The 27,327-nt window shown below is 42.3% G+C and overlaps 1 protein-coding gene across 3 annotated transcripts; it reads left to right on the forward strand.

The window, feature by feature from the left end:
* Positions 1 to 1,476: 1,476 nt before the first annotated feature.
* ZNF639 (zinc finger protein 639) lies at positions 1,477 to 20,307 on the forward strand. Of its 3 annotated transcripts, XM_074190981.1 has the most exons (7): positions 1,477 to 1,554; positions 12,971 to 13,051; positions 13,779 to 13,847; positions 14,709 to 14,778; positions 14,944 to 15,054; positions 16,403 to 16,537; positions 16,620 to 20,307. In XM_074190981.1, exons 5-7 carry the CDS (start codon positions 15,018 to 15,020, stop codon positions 17,771 to 17,773), a joined length of 1,326 nt encoding a protein of 441 aa, XP_074047082.1. In that variant the 5' UTR covers positions 1,477 to 1,554; positions 12,971 to 13,051; positions 13,779 to 13,847; positions 14,709 to 14,778; positions 14,944 to 15,017; the 3' UTR covers positions 17,774 to 20,307. The 3 variants fall into 3 exon arrangements, with proteins under 3 accessions (XP_074047082.1, XP_074047079.1, XP_074047081.1); XM_074190978.1 differs by lacking the exon at positions 14,709 to 14,778; XM_074190980.1 differs by lacking the exons at positions 1,477 to 1,554; positions 14,709 to 14,778 and having other exon boundaries at positions 7,106 to 13,051.
* The last annotated feature ends 7,020 nt before the right edge of the window (positions 20,308 to 27,327 follow it).

The following is a 27,327-nucleotide window of genomic DNA, read 5'->3' on the forward strand; positions in this document are numbered from 1 at the left end:
GGTTTCTCCAACTGTAATATGAGGGTTATCTATCTAGCTATCATCTATCTATCTATAGAGATAGATATGGATATAGATAGATATAGATAATATACATATATCTGTACTATATACATATATATATATATATATATATATATAAAACACAATGTATATGTGTGTGTGTAAAGAGGCAGCTTGCATTGATCCAGAGGTAGGTTGCTGGAACAGAAAATGGAGTAGAAATCATGCCAAAAGAGGATAATAGAAGAAAGGAATTGGATGTTTAGCCTGCAGGAAAAAAAAGTTGAGTCGTGAGATCTTTTTTTTTTAGGATTTTGCAAGGCAATGGGGTTAAGTGGCTTGCCCAAGGCCACACGGCTAGGTCATTATTAAGTGTCTGAGACTGGATTTGAACCCAGGTACTACTCCTGATTCCAGGGCTGGTGCTCTATCCACTGCACCACCTAGCCACCCTGAGATCATCTTTCAAATGCTTGAAAAGTTCTCATATAGAACTATTATAGACGTTCTAGGTCCTGTGCCATAGAAGTCCAGAAGAATTTTTTTTTACCTTTTTCCAAAATATGATGAGTTTAGAAATCCAAATATTAATTTGCCTTTCTCTCTCTCTTTGCAGGTGTGTGGATGTGTAGATAGAGAGATGAATAGATGGCTGGAGGGATGGATGGATGATGGAGGGATGGAGGGATGGATGGATGATGGATGGATGGATGGATGGAGGGATGATGGATGGCTGGAGGGATGGATGGATGATGGATGGATGGATGGCTGGAGGGATGGATGATGGATGAATAGACAGACAGACAGACGACAGACAGATAGCTATCCCTAGGTGACCACTGAACCCAGGCGGCTGACGGGGTTCCCAGGGCGGCGAGGCCGCCACAGCGTGCTGCTGGAAGTGCTCAGCTAAGTCCCCGGTCTCATTCCCCCCCGGGTCCCGGTCCGGGAGCTCGGTCCGGATCAGGGCTGGAGGGGCCCTGGGAGGCCGGGCTCGGTGGGGCTGGGCGACTCCCATTCGGTGGCTGCGGCCGGTGAGACGCAGGGCTTGGCTTCTTGCCCCCTCCGTCCGGGAGGGGAGGCGCCTCGGGGTTGCTGCCCAGCGGAGGGGCCGTGGCTGCCGAAGGGCCCCCCAGGACCAGTCAGGCCCCCGCTCCGGGCGCCAGCGAAGCGCGGGACATCTTGCCGGGGGCGGGGGGCCGCCGACGGGGTCTTCCCCCCGGGATGAACAGCCGCGGCGCCCCGCACCATCCTCGGGGCGCGGGGCGCGGGCTGCCCGGCCGGGCGCGGCCCCACGTGGCCCGAGGCCCGCGCGCGGGCGGGCGGCTCGGCCCCTCCCCTGCCGGGGCGGGGCGGGGCGGGGCGGGGCGGGGGCGCAGCTGCGCGGCGGGGCCGGCAGGGGGCGCGCGGCCGCCGCCGCCTGCGCCGGGGCCGGAGGCTGGTGGTCGCTGCCGGGCCGGGTGTGCGTGCGGCCGCCGCGCCCCCTCCCGCGCCCCCGCCCCTCCCCCGCCCCGTCCCCGGAGGCCTACGGCGCAGGCGCGGAGCCAGGCGGTGAGTGCGGGCCGCGGCGGGGCCGGGGCCGGGAGACCCGGGGCGGAGCGGGGCCGGGGCCGGGGCGGGCCGGGCCGGGGCCGGGGCCGGGCCGGGGCCTGCGCGGGGCGGCGCGGCGTGGCGCCCTGCGGGCCGGCGGGCGGGCTCGGCGCGTGGCCTCCTCGCGGGCCGGGGGCGGCTGGGCCGCGCCGCGCGGGGAATGGCCCGCGGGGCCCCCGAGACCCGCCCCCGGCCGGCCCTCCTGCGCGGGGCCACGCGCCTGCGGCCTCGCTCCCCGCGGGGGCGCCCGGGCCCCCCGCACCCCGAGCCCCGAGGCCGGGCGCTGCCGACCTAGCGGCTGGTCAGATCGCCGGCGGCCCGGCCCCGGCTCGGGGCACCCGGCCCCGGAGGTGTGGGTCGGAACGCCTCCAACCCCCGAAACCTCCTGCAGACGCAGGCGGGTGCTGCGCTCCCGGGCCCCGGGCCGCTGTGTGCGGGCCCCGGGCCGCTGTGTGCGGGCCCCGGGCCGCTGTGTGCGGGCCCCGGGCCGCTGTGTGCGGGCCCCGGGCCGCTGTGTGCGGGCCCCGGGCCGCTGTGTGCGGGCCCCGGGCCGCTGTGTGCGGGCCCCGGGCCGCTGTGTGCGGGCCCCGGGCCGCTGTGTGCGGGCCCCGGGCCGCTGTGTGCGGGCCCCGGGCCGCTGTGTGCGGGCCCCGGGCCGGGGGCGCCCGGAGGTGAAGAAGCTGCTGTCTAGGAACCGGGGCGGGCGGGCCAGACGCGCCTCGGGAAGAGATACAATGTGGGAAGAGATACAATGTAGACGCTGCCTCTCCTCGGGCCGGAGCTGAGAGGCGGGAGCCCGGGTCAGCGAGGGGGGACTGGTGATGCCGAGCCGGGGGGCAGGGCCCCGGGATCCAGGCGGGCCGGACTGAGTGGCCCCGCCATGCCGGGCTTCAGAAGGCATCAGGAGCCCTCCGAGGCCCTAGCTGGAATGAGGCGCATAGAGGCCCGACTGGCATGGGCCAGGGCCCATAGAGGGAGGGACGAGGGCTGCTTAGCCTCTTAGCCCATCACGGGAACAGGGACTTGAACGCCGGACCCTGGGGTGAAAAGTTGATGCTCTTTGGATTGAGCTACCCGGCCCCTAGTGTAGGAGCCGCTGGGCACTATAAGGGAGAGGGCCCTGGTGGGGGTCAGGAGTTCGAATGCTACCCCAGACACTTAACGCTTCCTAGCCAGGTGACCTCCGACTAATTCACTTTGGGTCCCATGTCATCTGACTCAAATCTGAGCCCTGGACCCAAATGTCTCCAGGGGAGAAAGAGAGGCTTGTGACTTAGCCTGGCCCTGTCTCACTCAAATCCAATTCCTGCACTTGTCATAGTCTTCTTCAAGAATGAAGGGCTGGGGCGGCTAGGTGGTGCAGTGGATAGAACACTGGCCCTGGAGTCAGGAGGACCTGAGTTCAAATGTGGCCTCAGACACCTAATAATTACCTAGCCATGTGGCCTTGGGCAAGCCATTTAACCCCACTGCCTTGCATAAACCTTAAAAAAAAAAGAATGAAGGACAAGCATCATCATACAATCATATGGAACTTTCTATCTGAAACTTTAGGCAGAGTCCCCTCCCTTCTGACTCTAGGCAAGTCACTTAACTTTGGCCTGCCTCAGTTTCCTCAACTGTAAAAAGAGAGTCACAGTAATAGCACCTACTTGCCAGGATTGTTGTGAGAATCAGATGAGCTATTTGGAAGTGTTTGATACAGTGCCTAGCTCAGAGTGGGCTCTTAATCAGCACTTGTTTCCTTCCCCCTTTCCTTCTTTGGTCATATCACCAAAAAGAAGAGATTGGCAGAGAGCCTGAGAAATGGCCAGTTGGAGCCCTGCAGGCCGTTTAATAAATGTGAGAGTTCAGGAGGTTCTCAATAGGAAGCCTGCTGCTTGTCAGAGGAAAAGTAGTCACATTGTCAAAAGGATGCTGCAGAAAGCCTCCCAAGCCATGTCCTGGCCGTGGCTGGACCAGCCAAGCAGTCAGTCGGACTTTGGTGGCCGTTCAGACGGTGCAGGTTCAAGGGGAAAGGGAACCTTTGTTTTAGCAGCATTATAAAGTTTAGGAGAATAGTCTTAAATAGAAGAGTTGAGCTGAACCTGGGAATCTGGGATGGGTCCTTTCTGTCCAATCTTGGGACCATAGTTTATGATGAGCCGCCAAACACAATGTGAATGGGGAGCCCCTCTCCTTGCCTCATTTGGATAGCCATGATGGCCAACTAGATGCAGGCGATCTCTGGGCCTTGGCGGACTCTGGCCCTACCACTTAAACAGTTCAGAAACCATAGCATGTGCTTAGCCCAGCCCTAAACAACCCTGAGCCTCAGTTAGCTCATTTCTAGATTCAGGAGTTGAGATGATCCCTGAGGTCTAAAAGACTATAGTAGATGAAAATGTGTGGTCCTGGCTAAAAGCCAAGATGAAGTGGCCTGTATGTATGTCTGGTTGGGGGGGAAGGTCCTTTTATCTGTCCATTTAGTGTTTACTGGGTGTGGGGGGAGAAAACACAAACTTTAAATAATCATAATGGCTCATTGGGACATCTGTTTAAGTATAAGATAATCAGGAATGGGCTGCTAGGCCTAGATTTCTCTGGTGCTGGAAGATGCACAAAGCTTCCCACTAGCCCAGTGAACAAATGACATTTTGTCTCAATCATACCTTTAAATTCCAGTTTGCTACCTACTCACTATGTGGTCTTGGACAATTCAGCAATGGGTCAGTTCCAGCATCTATTTTGTGCTTTGGAGTAGTAAATTAAAGTAAATTAAAGAGACAAGTCTTTGACAAATACTGACTGTGGCCCCGGGTTCTCCTGGCCAGTTCACTGAATTGTGGCAAAGATAGTACTGGGCAATTTTAGAGAGAGTCTTAGTATCTAAAGTTCCTTATACCCAGTGAAACCAATGAAGAACAAGTCAGGCCCCATGCTCCAGGAATATCTTATTCCCTTTTTTTCATGGGGAGATGCAACATTGAAACAAATACAGTAACTGAGGAAAGTGATGACACGGACCCCAGGATCAGGAAAGGCTTCTCCCAGTTAGTAGAATCTGATGAAAACTAAGGATTTTCAGAACAGAGTTTGAGGAGGGAGAGAGAGTAGCTCAGGGATCCCCCCAAAGGCATTGGGGCAGAAACAGCAATACTGACATTGCTTGAAAACCATTCCAGCTCTCCCTGCCCCACCTGCAGTAGAAAGAGTGAAGCAAGGAGTGATTTAAGAAATATCAACTTAAAAGTTAGCCTCCTACTTTTGGTCAAATATACAATTAATTCACTCCTAAAAAAACTCTTAGATTTATTGAATTTTGTGTCCTCTTTGCACTTACAGCCCGAATGATTTTTGAGGTCCTTATATGGGCCAGGCCGGGCCTGCTTGGGCATCCCTGCCCAGTTGGCCTATCCTAGCATATGGGTTCTCTTCAGATATTGTCACACTGGTTTAGGTGGCTAGTCTGACAGGCCAGCATTCCCTCAGCCAGTTGAATTAGAAATGCCTCTCCCCATGAAAATGGTCCCTCTGGTTTCTGCAACTGAGAGCCTTCTATTCCAAGGCAAACTGGAACTGACACTGTGCTGGAACACAGGGTCTGAGGCTGACCTGTGATGGTAGCTTCTCCTTTATCACAGAGGTGCAAGTAGGGTTAATATGCATGAATGTGAACTATATTGTTGGAAACCTCTAGTAAAGACTGGTGAGAATGAATCAATGAGTAGAAAAGTATTAAGCACATAGATTGTGGATGCAAATGGAAAAAAAAAAAGCCCTGCTCTCAGTAAACTCACTGTCCAATCTGGGGAAACCACCCCTCCTGGAGGGTGCAGGTCAGTCCCAGTGGTCTCCTTGACTGAAGGGCAAAAGATCCTTTCAGCCATCAGTCTTTATGACTAATTTGACCACCTGCCCTTAGCTATCCTGGCACATAACACTGACTTTCCCTTTGTTTTTAATAACCTTGAGGGCCAAAGAGTACTTCTATGATTTTTTTTTTCAGTGCACATTTCTGTAATACTTTATAGAGTTCTTTGTAATACCTTATGGAGCAAGTAGCACAAATATCATTATTCACATTTTAAAGAAGTCGTAGCAATCACAAGTTGTAACTTGCCCAATGTTATATAATGTTATAACAGATTTGATCCCAGCTTCCCTGAATCCAAATCTTTTCCATAACTTTGTCATTGTGCCCGGCTAAGTGGAGCTGGAAAGGAAGGACTTCTCCCACCTTCGAGAAGGACGTTTTTCCCTGCCCAGGTTGTGACTGATTGACCTAAGCCTGGAATTCTAACTCAGGTCTTCTGGTTCTAAATCTAGTTTAAAACTCTTCTGAAGTACCTTTGTGATAAACATTGTATTAAGCAATAGGATAAAAGTGGAATAACAGTGTTCTGCAAACCTTCAAGTGCCATATACCGTCAGTTATCTCTTCCACAAGGAGACTTTTATTCCTCAGAGGTTCCATATATCACCAGTGGGCATAAGAAATTAAATTAAATGGAGGGGCGGCTAGGTGGCATAGTGGATAAAGCACCAGCCCTGGAGTCAGGAGTACCTGGGTTCAAATCCAGGCTCAGACACTTAATAATGACCTAGCTGTGTGGCCTTGGGCAAGCCACTTAACCCCATTTGCCTTGCAAAAACCTAAAAAAAAAAGAGAAATTAAATGGAAATTTTACAGAAGCCACAGATGACATGGGAAGATTAGCAGGCAAGACTGAAAGTTTAGAAACTCAGAAATATATAAAATGCATGCACAATATAATGTCACCATATTTTATCTTTTAATACATAACAATTCAGACTTATATTCATTCTGTGGATTTTCCAGATCATGGGTGAAGGGGGAGTTCACCATACCTCCTAGAAGGAATAACTATAATTGCTGTTGTTGTTATACCAAGTTAAAACAAAAGCCTACAAGCAGCTTAAATTCATTCTATTGAAGGAGCCACCATTTCTGAACATTTAAGATTTAGACAAAGAAAATAGGGAGTAATTTGAGGGTAGGAGTGAGCAATTGAGAAGAGCCTCCCACAGAGGAGAGAAACTTGGGATTTAGGAATTAGGAAGGAGTGTATTCCAAACTCAGAGAGAGAGAGAGAGAGAGAAACCTATTCTGAGGCTTGGAAATAGGACCCAACAATGGCATGAGTACAACTAGAAGGTGGTTTATTTGGCTGAACCAAAAGATATTCAAAAGGGGGATAAGAGGGAACAAAACTGAAAAGGTAAAAACAGTTATGAAAAGTTTAGTATGGTTCTTGAAGCAATGATGATGTTTGTCTCATTATTTTTTAAATTTAATTAATTTATTTGAATTTTACAGTCTTTCCCCTAATCTCACTTCCCTTCCCCCACCCCATAGAAGGCAATCTGTTAGTCTTTACATTGGTTCATGATCATTTCTTTATTTATTTATATTTTTAGGTTTTTGCAAGGCAAATGGGGGTAAGTGGCTTGCCCAAGGCCACACAGCTAGGTCATTATTAAGTGTCTGAGTCATGATTTTTTTAAAATTTTTCCTCCAGCTGCATGCAAAAGTAAGTTTTCACATAAAATTTTAAGTTCCAAATTCTTTCCCTCCCTTCCCATTCTTTGCACTAAGAAAGCAAGTTACCTAGTATAGGTTAAAAATGTATAACCACGGGGTGGCTAGGTGGTGCAGTGGAAAAAGAACCGGCCCTGGAGTCAGGAGTACCTGAGTTCAAATCCAGTCTCAGACACTTAATAATGACCTAGCTGTGTGGCCTTGGGCAAGCCACTTAACCCTATTGCCTTGCAAAAAAACTAAAAAAAAATGTACAACCATGAAAACCATTACTACAGTAGTCATGTTGTAAAAGTAAGCATAACCCACATACATATAAGGAAAGAGAAACTTCAAGAAAAATAAATTGTGAAAAAAAAAGTATGCTTCAGTCTATATTCAGCCAACATCAGCTCTGTCTTTGGAATGGATAGCATTCTTTATCATAAGTCCATCAGAGAAATTGCTTCAATATTTTTTCCCAGAGTAGGTATTGCTAGCTCTATTTCCCTCCATCCTGTTCCCCCATTCCCATTTATTCTGTTCTCTCTCCTTTTACCCTAACACTCCTCAAAGGTTGCATCTGACTACCCTCTCCCACTCTTCTTTCACCTATACCCTCCCCTGTCCTCTTTCTCTCATCCTTTTCCTCTCCTATTTTCCTTTAGGGTATGGACTTTTAAAAACACTCCCTCTGAAAGAGTGTGTTCAGGTTTGCTGAGTAGTTGATTCTCAGTTGTAATCCAAACTCTTTTGCCTTCTGGAATATCATATTCCAAGTCCTCCTTAATGTAGAAGCTGCTAAATCATGTGTTATTCTGAATGTAGCTCCATGATATTTGAATGGTTTCTTTCTGACACTTGTAATATTTTCTCCTTGACTTGGGTGTTCTGGAGTTTGGCTGTAATATTCCCGGCAGTTTTCCTTTTAGGATCTCTTTCAGGAAATTATTGGTAGTGATTTTTTTTCAATTTCTGTTTTGCCCTCTGCTTCTAGGATATCAGGGCACTTTTCCTTGAGAATTTCTTGAAATATGATGTTTAGGGTCAGCTAGGCAGCACAGGCCCCGGAATCAGGATGACCTGAGTTCAAATCCAGCCTCAGACACTTAATAATTACCTAGCTGTATGTCTTTGGGCAAGTCACTTAACCCCATTGCCTTGCAAACAAAAACAAAAGAAAAAGAAAAAAAAAGAAATATGATGTTTAGGCCCTTTTTTTGGTCATGACTTTCAGGTAGTCCAACAATTTTTAAATTATCTCTTCTGGCTCTTCCAAGTCAGTTGTTTTTCCCAGTAAGATACTTAACATTTTCTTCTAGTTTTTCATTCTTTTGGTTTTGTTTTACTGTTTCTTGATTTCTCACAAAGTCATCAGCTTCCCTTGGTTTCATTCTACATTTAAAGGAATTATTAGGGGCTGCTAGGTGGTGTAGTGGATAAAGCAACAGCCCTGGAGTCAGGAGTACCTGGGTTCAAATTTGGTCTCAGACACTTAATAATTACTTAGCTGTGTGGCCTTGGGCAAGCTACTTAACCCTGGTTGCCTTGCAAAAAATAAAAATAAAAAAATAAAGGAATTATTGTCTTCAGTGAGCTTTTGTATTTCCTTTTCTGGCCAATTCAGCTTTTTAAGATAGTCTTCTCCTCATTGGTCTTTTGGACTGCTTTTTTTCCATTTGACCAAACTAGTTTTTAAGATGTTTTCTTCAATCTTTTTTTTGTTTCTCTTTCACTAAACTGCTGACTTGGTTTTCATGATTTCCCTGCATCATTCTCATTTTTCTTCATGATTTTTCTTCTACCCCCAAGTTTGATTTTCAAAATATTTTTTGAGCTTTTCTATAGCCTAAGACAAATTTATATTTTTCTTGGAGGCCTTGGATGTAGAAGCTTTGACTTTGTTAACTTCTGAGTGTGTATTTTGATCTTCCATAGGACCAAAGTAATTGTCTGTGGTTGGATTTTTTTTTCTTTTGTTGTTTGCTGATTTTCCCCAGCCTGTGACCTGATTTAACTCTTTGTTAAGGTGGGGCTCTGCTTCCAGGGTAGAGGACACACTGTCTCAAGTTTTTGAGGGATTTTGCAGCTATTTTCAGGGATACCCCCTCCCCTCCAGGGACCTGCAAGTTCTCACTTCCTCCAAGGTTTTTTATGAGAGCCTGTGACTGCTCTCTTGGCCTGGGCTTTAGTCTATAGGTGACCATAAGCACGCCTTTCTACCCTGGAACCATGAGGAGGGTCCCAACTCTGCTGTAGGTAATGAGATCTATTGTGCTTCTGATCCTTTTCTTGGGACTTGGGCCTCAGACTGTGACCTACATCGGAGTATGGGCCAAGCAACAGTCCTTCCTGCTCAGGGATAGGAAAGAGACCTCTGCAATCTTCCCTGAACCCCTTATCATCCATGGGCTGAGCACTCTGGAAGCAGCTGCCAGGTGGCTCCCTGGGCCTGTAACCTGGTCCTCTGGGGCTGAATCTGCACTGAGACCTGTACTGGACTGGGCTTCATTCACTCTGCAGCTGTTCCTGCTGAACTTCCCAATTGTCCTTGGTAATCCCTGGGCTGAGGGGTCTGGAAACCACCACTGCTACCCAGGGTGCTTTCTAAGAAACCCTTTATGTGGATCTTCCAAGTTGTCTTGGGCTGGAAAATTGTTTCACTCAGTCTTTTTGTGGGTTCTGCCACTCTAGAATTTGGTCTTTATTTAAAGGTATTTGGGGTGGTTTGGTGGAGAGCTCTGTCGAATCCCTGCCTTTACTGCACCATCTTGGCTTCACCCCCTTGTCCTTCATTTTTTTTTTTTTTAGGTTTCTGCAAGGCAAACGGGGTTAAGTGGCTTGCCCAAAGTCACACAGCTAGGTAATTATTAAGTGTCTGAGACTGGATTTGAACCCAGGTACTCCTGACTCCAGGGCAGGTGCTTTATCCACTGTGCCACCTAGCCACCCCTTTGTCCTTCATTCTTAAAGAAGACCATGACATCAAGGAAGTGAATAAGCAGATGAATTGGATTTGAGTCAGGGAGTGAAGTGTTTTGGAAGCTATCTAGTAGCCAGATAAGAATCAGGACAAGTGGAGATTACCCTGGATTTGAGGCAGTCAGGGTTAAGTGACTTGCCCAAGGTCACACAGCTACTAATTGTCAAATGTCTGAGGCCAGATTGGAAATCCTGTCCTCCTGACTCCAAGGCCCGTGCTCTATCCACTGCACCACCTAGCTGCCTTCCTTGAAGCAACAAGGAGCCCCTGAAGCTTAAAGAGCCATGTGGTGGGAATCTGTCACATCGGCAGCTTCCAGCAGCAGGTACTCACAATGTGCCAACCCATGCCTAGGTCTGAGAGACAAATAATCATAGTTATATCTTTGTAGCAAGTATTCACACTTTAGTTGGAGGATACAAACACAAGATAAATAATAACAAACTAGGGGCGGCTAAGTAGTGCAGTGGATAGAGCACCAGCCCTGTAGTCAGGAGTACCTGGATTCAAATCCTGCCTCAGACACATAATAATTACCTAGCTGTGTGGCCTTGGGCAAGCCACTTAACCCCATTGCCTTGCAATATACAAACAAACCTGATAATAATAATAACAAACTATCCAGACAGACAATAGCAACGCAGGATTTTCCACATAGTAGATACTTAGTAAACTTAACTGAAGTTTCTGTGACTGTTTCAGGATTAAGAAATTGAGATGAGTCAGTTATGGAAGGTGGCTAGGTGTGGTCAGAAAGGCCCTTGCCATAGATGATAGCATTGAACTGTATTAAAGCTAAATTAAAGATGGTCAGGAAGACAGTTCAAATTGAGTCTCAGACACTTCTTAGCTATATGACCCTGGGCAAGTCATTGAATCTCATTTGCCTCAGTTTCCTCATATGTCACATGAGCTGGAGAAGGAAATGGCAAACCACTCCAGTATGTCTGTTGAGCAAAACCCAAATAAGGGCAGGAAGAATCAGACATGACTGGACAGAACTAAAAAAAATAAAAATAAAAATAAATGAAATCCTGGATCAGGATTGAACTACAAGTTTTTGGTCACTAGGAATAGATACGCTTCAAACCATTGTGGTAACTCTGTGTGTGTGTGTGTGTGTGTGTGTGTGTGTGTGTGTATGTGTATGTGTGTCTTTTGCTCTCTTCCCCCATTTTCTTTCCCTCCTTTCCTCCCTTCTCTCTTTTCCTCTCTATTTATCTTTTTCATCAGTTCTACCTCTAGCACACCTTCTATCTCTCACCCCTTTTCTCACTCTATATGGCCTCCATTCTCCTTCTGATGGCCATCACTGTATCCCTGACCTTCCAAAGGAGCCTGTGAATTCATTGGTCCTCCTGCTTCCATTCTTTCCCTTCTCAAATCTGTCATTCCAAATCAAACACAGGTCTAACCATATTGCTCCCTAAGAATCTTCAGTGGCTCTCTAATGCCATCTACAGTCTGACTAATTATTTCAAATTCAATCCCCTAAATCCTCTCTGTCCTTTCCAAACAGGCCAATTTGTTTATTTCCCAAACTCAACATTCCCTCCCTTGCACATGTTCTCCTGAATACTTGGAATGTAATCTCCTTATTCCTGCCCCTTAGAATACATTCATTTATTAGAATCTTTAATTTCCTTCTTGGTTCCAGGGTTCAATCAGGTGTCACCTACCTAAGGAAGTCTTCCCTGATTGTCTTCCTTAAATTACATGGTATATTTTTTATTGTTAAATTATTGAAGTCCTCACTCAGTAGAATGCAAACTCCTGGGGCGGCTAGGTGGTGAAGTGAATAGAGCACTGGTCTTGGAGTCAGGAGTACCTGGGTTCATATCTGACCTCAGACACTTAATAGCCATGTGGCCTTGGGCAATCCACTTAACCCCATTGCCTTGCAAAATCTGAAAAACAAAACAAAAAACCAAAAAACAACCACAACAAATGTAAACTCCTTGAGGTCAGGGACTTTTTTTTAATCTTTCTTTTTATATCCCCAGATCCTCACATAGACAAAGAGCTTAACTAATGTTTTTTGAGTTAGATTAAAGCAGAATTAGCATACATTTGTAGCTCTATCCTGAATGGAAAGCTTCTCTTATCAGATTAGTCATATTTTTCCTACAGATGGCTAAGTTCTGTCTGCTTCAGAAATCACTTTAATAATGGTTAAACTATCTTTAGTGGAGTGAGCCTTTTTTTTGTTTTGTTTTGTTTTTTGCAAGGCAATGGGGTCAAGCAACTTATCCAAGATCACACAGCTAGGTAATTATTTAAGTGTCTGAGACTGGATTTGAACTCAGGTCCTCTTGACTTCAGGGCTGGTGCTCTGTTCACTGTGCCATCTAGCTGCCCCCTTGAGCCTTGATTTCAGAATGATTGTAAACCCCCACCACCACCCCTTGCATTGGACTGCGTTTTCTGATGTTTCTTACATATGTAAGGGAGGATGAGATACAAATACAGTTCTAAATGAGGAGTCCATAGGAAAGTAACAAGAAAATTTGTAAGAGAGCATATAGAAGTCTGATTTTGATCACAAGTTCCTAAATTTAACACTGGAAGTGACCTTGGAAGAGATTTAGTCCCAACAACTCCATTTTACAGATGAGGAACATAAGGCCCAGAGAGATCAAGTGACTTGCCTAGGGTCACACCGCTAGTAAAGGTCAGCACTTTGCCTACCACAACAATGCTGCTAATAAGTCTAGACCAAAATCCTCAGCCAAGGTGGTGTGTTAGGAAACTTGGTTTGGAAGTCTGGTGGTATTCTTTTATTTTGGAAACTTCTTTTTGTCTTTCCTCTAGATGAATATATTTTGGTAGTCTTTTGTCTTACGATTCCTGATCTTTTTGTGTTTTCTTTATAGGTATTTTTCCTTACTTTTGGAAATATTATAACAGCATTCCTTTGTTGTTCTTCCAGATTCCATTATTAAGAATTTCACCAAGTAAGTTAGTTGGAGCGGAATTCTTCATTTTTATAACAGTTTTGGTAAATGTAACATGTTACATTGATAGTCCCAGCATTGAATGGTTTCCACATGGAGTACCTAGCTCACCAGTAGAATACTGAATATGACTTCATAGTTGAGAAAAGGAGTTTTTTCTAAAACAGCTTTGTATTTCCTCCAGTACTGGGAACCAGGAATCATTGCAGATTGACTCTACTCATTTTGCGGAAAATGTTATATGAGTAGTAAAAATTCCAGATTGTAGGAACTTTTATCTGTGGAATTCTCTGCATTGCAGCATCAAGGCTTAGTTAGTTTTTTTAAGGTCTTGGTAATTTTTTATTGAGTTTGAGAATTCTTAATGAATTAAAATGCCATTTATTTGTAACAGATTGATTTGTATATAATTTGTAATATAACTGTATATAATTTGTAGTTGTCAGAAATAGTCTTAACATTTATATAGACTGAGACAGTTTTTCCTACCCAAACTAAGAAATAAAACTGCAATCAATATCCTAATTCAGGACTTGGAAAATAAATACAAAATATAAGTGGAAACAATCTAATGTTTCTTTTATGAAGTAGATTATCAATTGGCCCACAGATTCTAAACTTTCTCTTCTTTTTTAAAAATTGCATGGTAGCAAAAATTCTTTGTTTCAACATTAGCTGGTTTTCAGCAATTTCCTGTTTCAGTTAAATTGTTTTCATTTACTTTTAGATTGAAAAGATATGAATGAACATCCTAAAAAAAGGAAAAGGAAGACTCTACACCCTTCTCGTTATTCAGGTCAGTATGTAATTTGTTTATTTTGAAATTTACTTAAATAATATGGAGCGGCTAGGTGGTGCAGTGGATAGAGCACCGGCCCTGGAGTCAGGAGGACCTGAGTTCAAATGTGGCCTCAGACACTTAATAATTACCTAGCTGTGTGGCCTTGGGCAAATCACTTAACCCCATTGCCTTGCAAAAACCTAAAAATAAATAAATAAATAATGCGATTTTCCTATAAAATGGCATTCTGGTCTCAGTTCAAAAAACCATCAGTTGAAAGTTGAAATGCAAAGAAGATAGTTTATGTTATTTATCTGAATGTTGATACTCCATTCAAACATTATTGTTCACCTGTTTTATGTATGTGTGTATGTATATGTTTATATATTCTTTCGCAAATCAATGTTTCCTTTTCTCATCAGTAGAAACTGTTTTGCAAGCCAGATACTTTTATTGTATCCTAAGAGATAACACATCCTGTGTCAGTTATTTTAAATAGTTAAACTCTTTTGTTGATTGTGTAATTTTGGCTCCTGTGGTTTTAATTTGGTCCTGTCCTGCATAAGCAAGGAGTGACATAATGACCGGGATGATTTGGACTCTTTGGTATGTAAGTCAGTGGCCTACCTCACTTTTCTTCACATGTTGCTGTTTGTGATAGGCCCAGACCTATTGACTAGACTTGAATAACCCCAGAGTTCTTTATCACTGGAGCAATACCTCTCCTTCTGTTGTTTCCAAGTCACCTAAATACTCAGACTAGAAAGAAGAAGCCTCCAAGAGTCTTCCATTCCCCAAGCTGATCCTCAGGGCGACCCCTACCCACATAAGCAGAAAAGTTAAGGAAACTCTGAGGGTCTTTGGTCTTCTTTGTAGTGAATTCAGTTCATCATGCAGTAGCAAAACCTTCTCTGCCACATTTATAGTCTGCAGATTCAACTAAAAGGTAAATGTATTTTAATGGTATTTTACTATTAGTTTTTTAAATTCTAATCTATGTGAACTTTGATTAATTGAATCAATATGTAAGTAATATAGTAATGCTTTTTTGAAGTTTACAGATTACTTGATGTGAATGTAACCTGGATACAAAATTTTTGTTTGTATTTAGATTCTACCGGAATAACCAAAATTGCAGATGGATTCAATGGAATTTTCTCTGATCATTGTTACAGCGTCTGTTCTATGAGACAGCCAGATTTAAAATATTTTGAGAACAAGGGTAAATATTTGAAGTGTATTTTAACTGAAATCTATTTATTTGAAGTCTGTGTAAATGTTTCTCTTTCTAACTTGACTTGAATATGTGAATGAGAGTATTGGTTGAAATTTTAAAAATTGATTTTAAATATGTACATAAAAATCTCAGATGACCCCTTGCCCAGTTGCCCAGTGATTGAGAGGCAAAGGCACAGGAAGTAGATTTGGGTCCTGGTGAATTACTCACTCTTAGTTTCTCACATTCTCAAACAACCATCCCTCTCAACTGAAGGAGCATTGAGAATAAAGGGCACCAAGGGAGGAGAACATGGGCTTAATGGTCTTGAGTTCCTTTTGACTTCTGCTCCCCAGGTCTTATTATTTACTGTTGAAACTTTAGCAGAAAAGAACAGTTCTGAGCTGCAGCCTCCCATTTCTATTCCTGAATCTGGAGACTTTTAGATCACAAAGGAACTTGAGAGATCTAATTTACCTCACATTTATTTTATAGATGAGGAAACTGAGGATCCTGAGAATGAGGGATCTGGCTCTGATGACATAAAAGGGAATGGGCAGCTGGGTCATACAGAGTACTGAACTTGGAGTCAGGAAGACTCATCTTGAGTTTAAATCTGGCCTCAGACACTTATTAGCTCTGTGATCCTGGACAAGTCCTTTAACCCTATTTGCCTCAGTTTCTTCATCTTTCAAATGAGCTAAATAAGGATATGGCAAAACCACTCAATATTTTTACCAAGAAAACCCTCAAATGATTGTCAGACATGACCAAAATGACAGAACAGCAAGAACCACAATATCCAACAGGGCCTAGAAACCAGAATTATCCAATTCCCAGACCTCTAGTCTTTTCCAGTTTACCACACCACTTCCTTCCCAGTTTGCCCCTGTGCTTTTATTAGTGCAAACCCAATGAGGAAATTCACTCCACTTATACAAGTCTACCACTGTTCTGCAGTGTGAGGTTGGAGAGAACTTCCTGGAAGCTCTGAGGCCTTCCTCTCCAAGCCTGCTTCCCATTCATTATCTTCTGCTGCCCTAATTTGGATGCTTTAACCTATTCTAGCCTCAAAATTTGGGACTGGAAAGTAAAGCTGTATCCCAAACTTATGAGTTGAGTACAATATCCCAGCTTATATAGCGTCCCTGTATACTATGGAAAAGAGTTCAGTACAAGGCCTTTTCTATGAAGGGAGAAGCAAAGGGGGAGAAGAGAAAATTGGGATCTCTTTTCATGTCTCTTGATGAATCCTCGAAATGCATCTACTTTAATGCTTTACATCCTTTGTAAGGAAATCCTTGAACATTGTTCTGAGGTAAATTCAGCTTTATCTCCCTTTTCCTTTTTCCAGATGAAGACTCAGATACAGAGCCATCCAATGACTTGCCGAAGTTCCCAGAAGGGATTAAAGCACGGAGCAGAAATCAGAACCACCTGGTTCCCAGTCCAGTGCTCAGGATCCTTGATCATGCTGCCTTTTCTGCAGGTTAGGAAGAGTCATCTTTTTTTGTGTGTGTTTTCCAGGTGATTTCTTGTGGTTTTCTCACTATTTTGTCTTTCTCTTTTAGAGAAATCTGCTGATATTGAAATCTGTGAGGAATGTGACTCTCCAGAGTCAATTCGCCAGCAGCCTCATGAGGAGATCCCTATTGAAGTGCGGACGGCTGAAGACGTACCCATCGCTGCTGAGGTTCACGCTGTCTCCGAGGATTATGACGTTGAGACTGAAAACCTATCCTCAGAGAGCCTCCAGGACCAAGGTGACGAAGAGCCCCCTGCTAAGCTCTGTAAAATTCTGGACAGGAGTCAAGCGCTGAATGTCACTGTTCAACAGAAGTGGCCGCTGCTGCGGGCAAACAGCAGCGGCCTCTACAAGTGTGAGCTGTGTGAGTTCAACAGCAAATACTTCTCTGACCTAAAGCAGCATGTGGTCTTGAAACACAAGCGCACGGATGCCAACGTCTGCCGGGTCTGCCGAGAGTCCTTTGCCACCAACCTGCTCCTGCTGGAGCACGCCAAAGTGCATGAGGATGATCCCTATCTCTGTAAGTATTGTGACTACCGAACCGTGCTTCTGGAGAGCCTGAGCCAGCACATCGCCGATGCCCACTTCAGCGACCACCTGTACTGGTGTGAGCAGTGTGACCTGCAGTTCTCCTCCAGCAGCGAGCTCTACCTGCACTTCCAGGAACACAGTTGTGATGAGCAGTACCTCTGCCAGTTTTGCGAGCACGAGACCAGTGACCCCGAGGACCTGCACAGCCATGTGGTCAATGAGCATGCCTGCAGGCTAATGGAGCTCAGCGACCAGGAGAGCGGCGCTGCCCGCCGGGGCCACTACAGCCTGCTGGGCCGCATCACCTTTGACAAGTGCAAGAACTTCTTTGTCTGTCAGGTGTGTGGTTTTCGAAGCAGACTGCATACAAATGTGAACAGGCATGTGGCCATTGAGCATACAAAAATCTTCCCCCATGTTTGCGATGACTGTGGGAAAGGCTTCTCCAGTATGTTAGAGTACTGCAAACATTTAAATTCACATTTGTCTGAAGGGATTTATTTATGTCAATACTGTGAATATTCAACCGGACAGATCGAAGATCTCAAAACCCATCTAGATTTCAGGCATGCAGCCGACTTACCTCATAAATGTAATGACTGCTTAATGAGGTTTGGCAATGAGAGAGAGCTTTTAAGTCACCTTGCAATCCATGAGACAGCTTGATTGTTGTGATCTTCATTTACAGAGTGTCACTGTAAAATAATAAATGCATCTTTTAGTAGAGATTCTACAATTGATATTTTGAATAAGGATACCGACGAGGGTTCCAGGCAGCCTGACTTATTTATTTATTTATTTATTTTGGCATTGAGGATTTTCCCTGGCTTTATTTAGTGTGTCAGTGTTTCAGTGTGTGAGGGCATCTGAAATGGGTTGCTGTCAGTTTGGTCCTCTGAGAATCTGGTTGCCTGCCAATGGCATGTGCTCTTAGGTAGCTGGGAGAGCAGCAGGACATAAGAGGCTTGGGTTGGAAAGATAAGTAGGCTATTATTATCCTTTAATAACTTGAACTGACTCGGACTTTTTGCAATGCAAAAGCAAATATGGTTGTTCAGTTTTTAGGCATGACTATTGTAAGAAGTCACCTAAGTACAAGAGGATAGGCAGGATTGAGGCGCAGCACGTTTCTGTTTGTCTTTGTGTGTGTGTGTGTGTGTGTGTGTGTGTGTGTGTGTGTCTGTGTGTGTGTACATACCTGTGTATATAATTAAGCTACTTCTAGGTTGAAGATACAAACTATCAACTTACTTATCCCCTGCAGCCGTCATCCTGAGGCATTCAGATAGTCCTTTCATCTCAATTTAAAATTATAGATGTGCTCTTAGCTGTGGTGGTAAGAAATTTTCTCTTTACTTGGTAGTCTCTTTAAAAATCATAATCTTCTGCCCTTCCGCAGGCAAAAAGTTGGTGTAAGATAAATGACAAGTGTTTTTATATGTTTTTGTTCGTTTTGGTATGAATGTATAATTTCAACAAGATAGGAAACAGTATAGAAAATTCTCTACAGATACAAATTAGCATCAAGAGATAGACTGAAATCCCAGGAGAGTGTAAATGGAATTGATAGAGAAATGTGAAGATAGTTTCGCAAAAGAGATTGCAGACATTCTTAATTGGAGCTCATAAATCTTTGACTTTGTAATGGTAAACCAAACAAGTGTATTCCCTGGTCTTTATGTTCAGTGTTGTTGCAGTTCCCACAGCCCAGCATTTTTCCACACTATGGTTGGCTTTTCACTGGCAGTCTTTCCCAATCCAACTGCATTTCTTGTCTGTTTCTACCTTGGTAATATGTCTTCTGGTTTCATCATATATAGTACACTTACCCACTTCTGATTGCAAATTCCTAGTATCCTAATATCTTCTTAGAATCAGGGGCTTGGCTTTTCAGAATCTTAGAGTTAAATTCCTACCTTAGAGAGCATTGAACTGAACCCCTTCATATGAAGTTTTTTGACCCAAGAAAAATAAGTCACTTTATCCAAAGTCACACAGCAGCTAAATGGCAAAATCTGATCCAGAATCTGGATTTCTTACTGTGCTTTTTCAGGTTCTTTGTCCAGCTCACCTAACTTTTGGTAGTTTCATTCTTACACCATGCACATCCCACCCAATGGAACTGAGTTATAGGGAGTAGAACTTTAAAAATGGTCATGATAATATTTCACATTTTTGTGTGGTGCATTTTGGTCACAAGCGATGACTTTATTGGTGATCAAGTACTTGCCACTGAATAAGTGAGGCCTAGATAGGTGAACCAAAGTGGAAAAGACCATTTTTCTTCTAAATGCAGACCTAATTCTTATTGTGCATAATTTTTATAGGGGTGATTGATATGCTTTATAGAATTCAATATAAAAGAATTCTAACTGGATTCTTGGCAGCACACAAGAGTAATGTGATGTGTCTGCCTAAAGAGAACTTGACTTTGCTCTCTCTCTCTCTCTCTCTCTCTCTCTCTCTCTCTCTCTCTCTCTCCCCCCCCCCCACAATGAAATAGTTTGAGTTTTTTACATATATTTTTTTTTAATTTCAAGGGTTTTCTTCAATCTGTAAGTTGAGGAAAGTCTTCTTGGGCCAGTTTTTTATGCTTGCCAGTTACATTGTTAGCTCTCAGTTTTGACTTGTTGACAACTGAGACGTTAAATTCTGGTGAGTTTTTCTATTCTTCTTGGCTTTGGAAGATTTTTGAATAATGTAGATAATAGATTCTTAGGCATATAAACATACTGTCTTTTAAGCACCACACAAAAATATAGCTCTACAAAACTTCACATTTCTTCATTTTAGCATTCTATCATCAGTCATATGATAAAACATGAAAAGGGACTTGATCTGTCTACTTTTTCTTAGCCTTTGATAAGAATTTCTTTTGGTTACTGAAGAGTTTGGGAGATATGTTTCACATCTGGCTATAGCACCTTCTGGCTAGTGTTCATCCTGAAATTATTATTTGATGGAAAAAAAGTGGTTCAAGTACTTTCATGGTATTATATATATATAGTTTTTAAAAATAAATTATGGGGGCGGCTAGGTGGTATAGTGGATAAAGCACCGGCCCTGGAGTCAGGAGTACCTGGGTTCAAATCTGGTCTCAGACACTTAATAATTACCCAGCTGTGTGGCCTTGGGCAAGCCACTTAACCCCGTTTGCCTTGCAAAAAAAAACCTAAAAAAAATAAATTATGTATAGTTTTTTAAAATAAAAATCAAAGCTCATTAGAAATCAAAATGAGATTCTAGACAAAGGAATATTGATCCTGGTCTTATTTTCTGATTGTTGCCAAGTTTAAATGATCTAAGAGTATTTGCTATGTCAGTGTTTCCTTCCTGGTTATACATTCCTTCCTCCCCCCCCCATTAAAGGTCCATGTCCACTCCCAATAATTGTCTTAAAGGTAGAATGAAACTAGACTTAATATTTTTAAGTTTTCTCACTGTTCGCTTTTAATTTTAGTTCCAGTGAATGAATCTTTTGAGAATTTTAAGATTGTGAATTACAGGAGTGAAAATTAAATACATTTTCATAACTTTTATATTTTTAAATTCTGCCTCATCTTTACTTACATTTCATGTAAATTTTTTATACTGCTATAGTTTTCTATTTGAGCAACTTAATCCAACCAAGAGTTAGAGAACTAGAGAAAACATATCATGGTAATTGCAGAGCGGAAATGGCAGCCAAAAAGCTTGTAAATTTTCTATTTGTGTTGAATGTATTTATTAAATAAGAAATTTTATATAAATCCATATTTAAAGTATTTATACTGTGATATTGTCTTGTTAATATAAAGCTACAAAATGAACATATGCTCATAATACTTAATGTTTGAAAACAGTTGATTTTAATCTTTTATTCATTGAGTTGGGGGTATGATTTTCTGTATATCCATGATCCTCCATTGTGTATAAAACAGTATTTTCTGACTAGTGAATTCCAACATAGAAATATCAAGAGCTATTTTTGATGATGATATCCTTTTCTTAAAGGTGTTCTTGTAAGTACTGTTCATATGTAAGTACTGAAAGGCTGAATAGAATGTAAACAATACTTGTGATTTTTTAAAATTCCCTTTGCAGTATAAAAATAGGAATTATAAAAAATATTGAAATGCTAGTTGTAATTTTTAAATTACATTTAAATTAAATTAAATAACTCTAATTGCTGATTAGAAACTTAGTTTGTTTCAGCAAACCAAGATTTTATCATTTTAAAATAAAATACCCTTGTTCCCAAATAAATCACAGAACCCAAAGCAACCACTGTGAATTAATAAAATAAATCTTTTTAACAATGATTGTTAACTAAGTATCATAATCATCTCATTTTTATAATTTGAAAAACAAAGCACCAATGATTTTTAAAGGGAATTTTCAACATAGTAAGTTGTTACAAAGTAAGAAAAAGAGGTAAATGATTTCAAACTGTCATAGAATGGGGAGTGCAATGAATTTGGAGCCAGAGGACTTGATATCTTAGTTCTGTTATTTGTCACCATGTGTTTTGGAGCAATTCAACTCCTCTGAGTCTCAGATTTTTTTTTGTAAAAACGAGAGAAACTAGATAATATGTAAAGCCCCAACAGCTTCACTCTTCCAATGACCTGATATTTGGAAGACTCAAAGATTTAGATGAAAAAGACTATGTTTATATCACATTGTGGTATTCTATCAAAGAGCTAGTTCTCTGTTTTCATGAGGGTCCATCAGAATTGGGTGATTTTTGAATCATATTAACCAGCTGGTATCAACCAATAAAAATAATTCCTGTAAAATATTTGATTTATTTGTTCCTATTCTTAAATTTAGAATTCTGATGAGTGGAATAGTTGGAATCACCTTGACCAAATTTGATTTTGGGACTGGTCATTTTAACCATGTACTTTACAAAGCCCTTTCTCTAGCTGGTTGCCAGGCCTGTTTAGCCTACTTTTCTTTCCAATACTTCCATGGCTGACCCCTGTACTTTGTTCAGTTTTAATTATTCATTACCCTTTTAACTTTCCCACTCCTCATTTTAATCAGACTATAACCTACACCTTAGATCTTACCACTTTCAGGTTCCTTCCATTTCAAAAATCCTCCAGAAAACCAAAAACATTTCCTAAGGATCAGTCATTTTTGAATTTGAAATGTTTTTAAAAATGATTCTTTCCTCTGTTTTCTGAACCTCCTTCACTTTGTACCCTATACCATGCCAAAGAAACTTGATTTGTACATTATGTAAATGCATACAGAATTACACGTGTGTTTATATAAATATATGTTGTCTGTACAGTTTTGCCCTGCCATGTTTGAATATATCAGATATGTTTCATTTTAGCTTGTGAGTAGTGGGCTAATTTGTTAAGTATACAAAAGAATACCATGCAAGTCTTAATAAATATTTTTAAATGATGAAATGTTGTGCTTAAATTATTTCTGATCAAAACTCAAAGATCTTTTAACATAGTGTTGCCATCTTCTCACATATGATTTCCAGATCTTTATATTTCTTGATTCTTGTGCCTGTCTGACTGTTCTTTCCACAGTCTTCTTGGCTGGATCTTCATCCTCTCAGTTATATATATTAACTAAGGTGTTCCCTCCCCCCCAACCCCCAAAGTTCTCTCCTGGACCCTCTTCATTTCTTTCTCTATACTACTTGATAATCTCATTAGCACCCAAAGATTCAGTTATCATCTTTATGCAGAAAATTTCTGTTTTATGCACCCTATCTTAGTCGTTGCAGAGTTTTAGTATCATCAGTTTTGTTTTGGTGATATCAATCTGTAAGAATAAGAGTCATTCCCCTATTGATACATACTCTAAGTATATGAAAAGGTATTTCTCAAGGAAGAAACTCAGGTATATCTATAGCACATGAAAAAAATGCTTCAAATCACTAATTGTGAAATGCAAATTAAAGCAGTTTTGAGATTCTACCTGACACTCAACAGGATTGGCAAAAATGACAAAAGGAAAATGACAAATGCTGGAGGGACTGAAAAAACAGGTACATACAGCCATTCTGGTAAGGGAGTTAGAGTAAAGGGAGACACTTGGTAGACTGTGGAACAATAAGGTAGTTAATAGCCATTGCAGAGGCCACAGTCTTACTGATGAGCTGTCAGAACAAGAGGAGGAAAGGAAGATGATGGAAAACTAGATGGAATTGAGGAATGATGGTCCCAGGGAGGACAGAGCCCAGTAGCTTATGATTCTCATTGGTTTAGTTTGCATAATGTACAATGTTTAATCCTCTGCCAAGGTGGGTTTACAGCTTCAAAGGGCAAGCTGGTCTCCCTCCTAGAATGAAAGATGAGTGGAGAGAGGGATCAATAAATATTTCTGTATTTGGAGTCCTTAAAAATAAAACAAGGACTTCAATGTAAAGAACAGGAGAAAAGTGACCTCAAGAGGTGGAGAGAAATTCTGGATTGTGACAGGACCTTGGAGGATAAAAGGACATAATAGAAAACTTCCCAGATTTGTCAAAGCAGAACACTACTCACTTTCTGGTCATTTCTATAAGTGCAAATTATACTCTTCAAAGGAACCAAAAATTATAAAATCTTGGATAAGAAGTTGAAGACTGTCAGAAGCATTGGGTAGCATTTTCATCTTTGCTGCCTACAATAGCTAAAAGCATTCAGATAAGAAAAGCTGATTTTTGGGGTGGCTAGGTGGAGCAGTGGATAAAGCACTGGCCCTGGAGTCAGGAGTACCTGGGTTCAAATCTGGTCTCAGACACTTAATCTTTACCTGGCTGTGTGGCCTTGGGCAAGCCACTTAACCCCATTTGCCTTACAAAAACCTAAAAAAAAAAAGCTGATTTTGGGAATAGTTTTTGATTTACTTGATCACCTAATAACAATAGAAAGGATGATTGTCATCCTGAGGCATGATGATGACAGAGCATGATAAAACCAAGGCATGATGGAGAACCTGTTGGGAATTGTGCTTCTACTACCCCCTTTAGATTCATGTGGGCTACCTGAAGCATTGCAAAATCTTGGATAAGAAATTTAAACAGTAACCAATCAATTCTTAAATGTTTGTTACAGGTCAAACCCTGGCCAAGTGCTAGAGCCATAAAGGCAAAAAGTACCTGTCCTCAAGGAGCCTACATTCTAAAGGAGGAGACACCATGGGGTTGGAAGTTACTCTAAATGGGCTGAATTTAGAAGCCTGGGAAAGGCCTCCTGGGTGGCATTTGACCTTTTTTTAAAGGAAACTGGAATAACTAAAAACTTTTTTTCTTTAAAAATAAAGTGAAGCTTTTGGGGACAAGAGTAGTGTTTTTACTTCTGCTGCCTATCAAAGACAAGAGATTCAAAAAAGAGAGAGGCAGAATAAGACATAAACAGTTCATTGAGATGATGTCTGAGAATGGGATTAGTGTCTGTGGGCCACACCTAGGAATGCCCAACTCCTCAAAGATGGAGCACCTCAGGGCCTGCTAGGTGGTGCAGTAGGTAGAGCACAGGCCCTGGAGTCAGGAGTACCTGAGTTCAAATCTGGCCTTAGACACTTAATAATTGTTAAGCTGTGTGGCCTTGGGCAAGACCCATTTACCTTGCAAAAACCTAAGAAAAAAAATGGAGCACATCTAACAAGGGTTGATAAGATTGTATTTGGTTTATTAAAGAGACTTTTGATCCTGATCATAGGATCTTGGGGCTAGAGTTGAAAGCTGTGAAAGACACAAATACAAATGGAGCATTCCTTGCCCTCCAAGAGTTTAAATTCTATTAGGTAAAGAAAGCTGTACACAGATAAGATAATACAATCAAATCCTACTTCCTGGCCTTGTCAGCTCCCTTTTTATATTGTCTTCCCAATAGAAGAGTTGTCTTCCCAGATAGAATATAATCTTGAGGTCAGTAGAGTCTTTTTGTTTGTATTCCCAGGTTTAATATTTATTTCTTCCTCCTTTCCAACAAAACTTAGATGACATAGTGGATAGAGTGCCAGGCATGCATGGAGTCAGGAATATCTGAGTTCAAGTCCAGCCTCAGAAACTTAACTGTGTGTACCTGAGCAAAATCACTTAACCCTATTTGCCTCAGATTCCTCATCTGTAACATGAGTTGGAGAAGAAAATGTTAAAGAGTTCCTATATCTCAGCCAAGAAAACCCTCAAATGGGGTCATGAAGAGTCTGACAGGAATGAAAAAACAAACAACAAGGGTTTGCAGGAGAGCAGGGGAGGAGGGAGAAGAAATTAAAAGTTAGGAGATAACATGTTTTGATTAGAGAATTCATTCAAATCTGCTACAGGAAGTAATGTTTAACTGGTCTCCAAAGTTAACTGCAGGTAGATTATGAATAGTTTAAAGTGCCAAAGTTTGAATTTTAGAGGAAAAAGAGAACCACTCAGATTAGTCAATTAGCAAGAACTTGAGGGTCTAAGGCAAGGAGACAACCTTTATTCATAAGTATCAATGAGACTTGATAGGAGACATTGGAGTAGAAATTTTAGTCCTGAGCTCATTCTCTTGATATTTTGGGTTTCCCAAAGGTGCTGATGATTGTTCTCTTAAAGATTTTAGGGATAATCACAAGGAGTTGGAGCTTTCAGTGGTTAACCCTCTCTGTACTCTCTACTATTGATCAGTTAGGGGCTAGAACCAAGGAGGCAGAGAAAAGACAGGGACTCCCCTAAGTTCTCCCAAGTTCCCCTCCAAATAATTTTGAATAAAGTCTCAAAACAGATTCTGGAGAGGCAGAACCCATAAAAGCATGGGGGTAAAACAATTTTCCAGCCCAAGTCAATGTTGCAGTTGGAAGGAAAGGTCTGTCACACTGGGTGATGTAGAATACAGGCTATGTCAGCACAGGTAGCAAACTAGGAGCAGACTCTGGGGGTGACAGAGTCAGCAAAGGCAGTGACAGAACTCTCAAGGCATAGACAGTAAGGGAATTGGACAATTGGACAGAAGGAGATTGTTGGGGTCCCTTTGCTGGCATTGGGGACAGGGCTCTGTTACATCTAGGTCAAAGTCCAAGGGCAAGGAGGAGGACTAGCATACAGAGCTTGTGGCCCTAGGGGAGTAGAGACCTGGTCACAGTTCCTGAGCAGAAAAGAGTGCTTGCCATAGCTCACAGACCAGAGCATAGGCCAGGATAGTAGTAAACACACCTATCCTTAGGCCATACCATGTTGGAATAACTGAAAGTTCAGAAAACAGCTGCACAAAGAACCTAAAGCTTGGGACGATGCTCCTTCAACCCCAGGAGCAGAACCTAACTTTAATATAAAGTTAAAAGTTAAGAAAGAGGTTGGAAAAATGAGGAAATGATATAATAAGATCAAAACACCAACTCAGAAGACAATAAAGTTATTCCTTCTTTTCAATGAGATTATAAATTCATTGGGATATTGATATTTTTATCTCATATAGAATCTAGTCCTTCCTTGGTATAAAGTTGAGATTTATTACTGTGATTAAAATTCCCTTTACAATGAATTCTGGGATGATTTTTATTTGCTTGAATAATATATAATATATATATTTAGGTTTGGGGTTTTTGCAAGGCAATGGGGTTAAGTGGCTTGCCCAAGGCCACACAGCTAGGTAATTAATGTCTGAGGCTGCATTTGAACTCAGGTCCTCCTGACTCCAGGGCCAGTACTCTATCCACTTTGGCAACTAATTGCCCCATCAATATATTTTTTCATAAAGATTTTATTTTGTTTTGCAATTTTCCCCTCATCTCACTTCCCTCCCCCCACCCCACAGAAGGCAATCTGTTAGTCTTTACATTGTTTTAATGGTATACATTGATCTAGGTTGAATGTGATGAGAGAGAAATCTTATCTTTAGGGCGGCTAGGCGGCACAGTGGATAGGCACCGGCCCTAAGTCATATCTTTTTTTTTAGGTTTTTTTTTTTGCAAGGCAATGGGGTTAATTGGCTTGCCCAAGGCCACACAGCTAGGTCATTATTAAGTGTCTGAGACCGGATTTGAACCCAGGGACTCCTGACTCCAGGGCTGGTGCTTTATCCACTGTGCCACCTAGCCGCCCCAGAAAGTCATATCTTTAAGGAAGAAAAATAAAGTATAAGAGATAGCAAAATGACATAATGAAAACAAGAATGTTTTTTGTAATAAAATGCTTTTAAACATCCCATTGCTAGGATCCAGAAGGGACTGAAAAGGAACCTCCATCGCAGCTGGGTGAAAGAGCAGGCTTCACAAAGTGCTCAGAATGCCAAGGCAAAGGGTGGCTC

This window comes from Macrotis lagotis, chromosome 6 (genome assembly GCF_037893015.1).
Source record: "Macrotis lagotis isolate mMagLag1 chromosome 6, bilby.v1.9.chrom.fasta, whole genome shotgun sequence".
Lineage (NCBI taxonomy): Eukaryota > Metazoa > Chordata > Mammalia > Peramelemorphia > Peramelidae > Macrotis > Macrotis lagotis.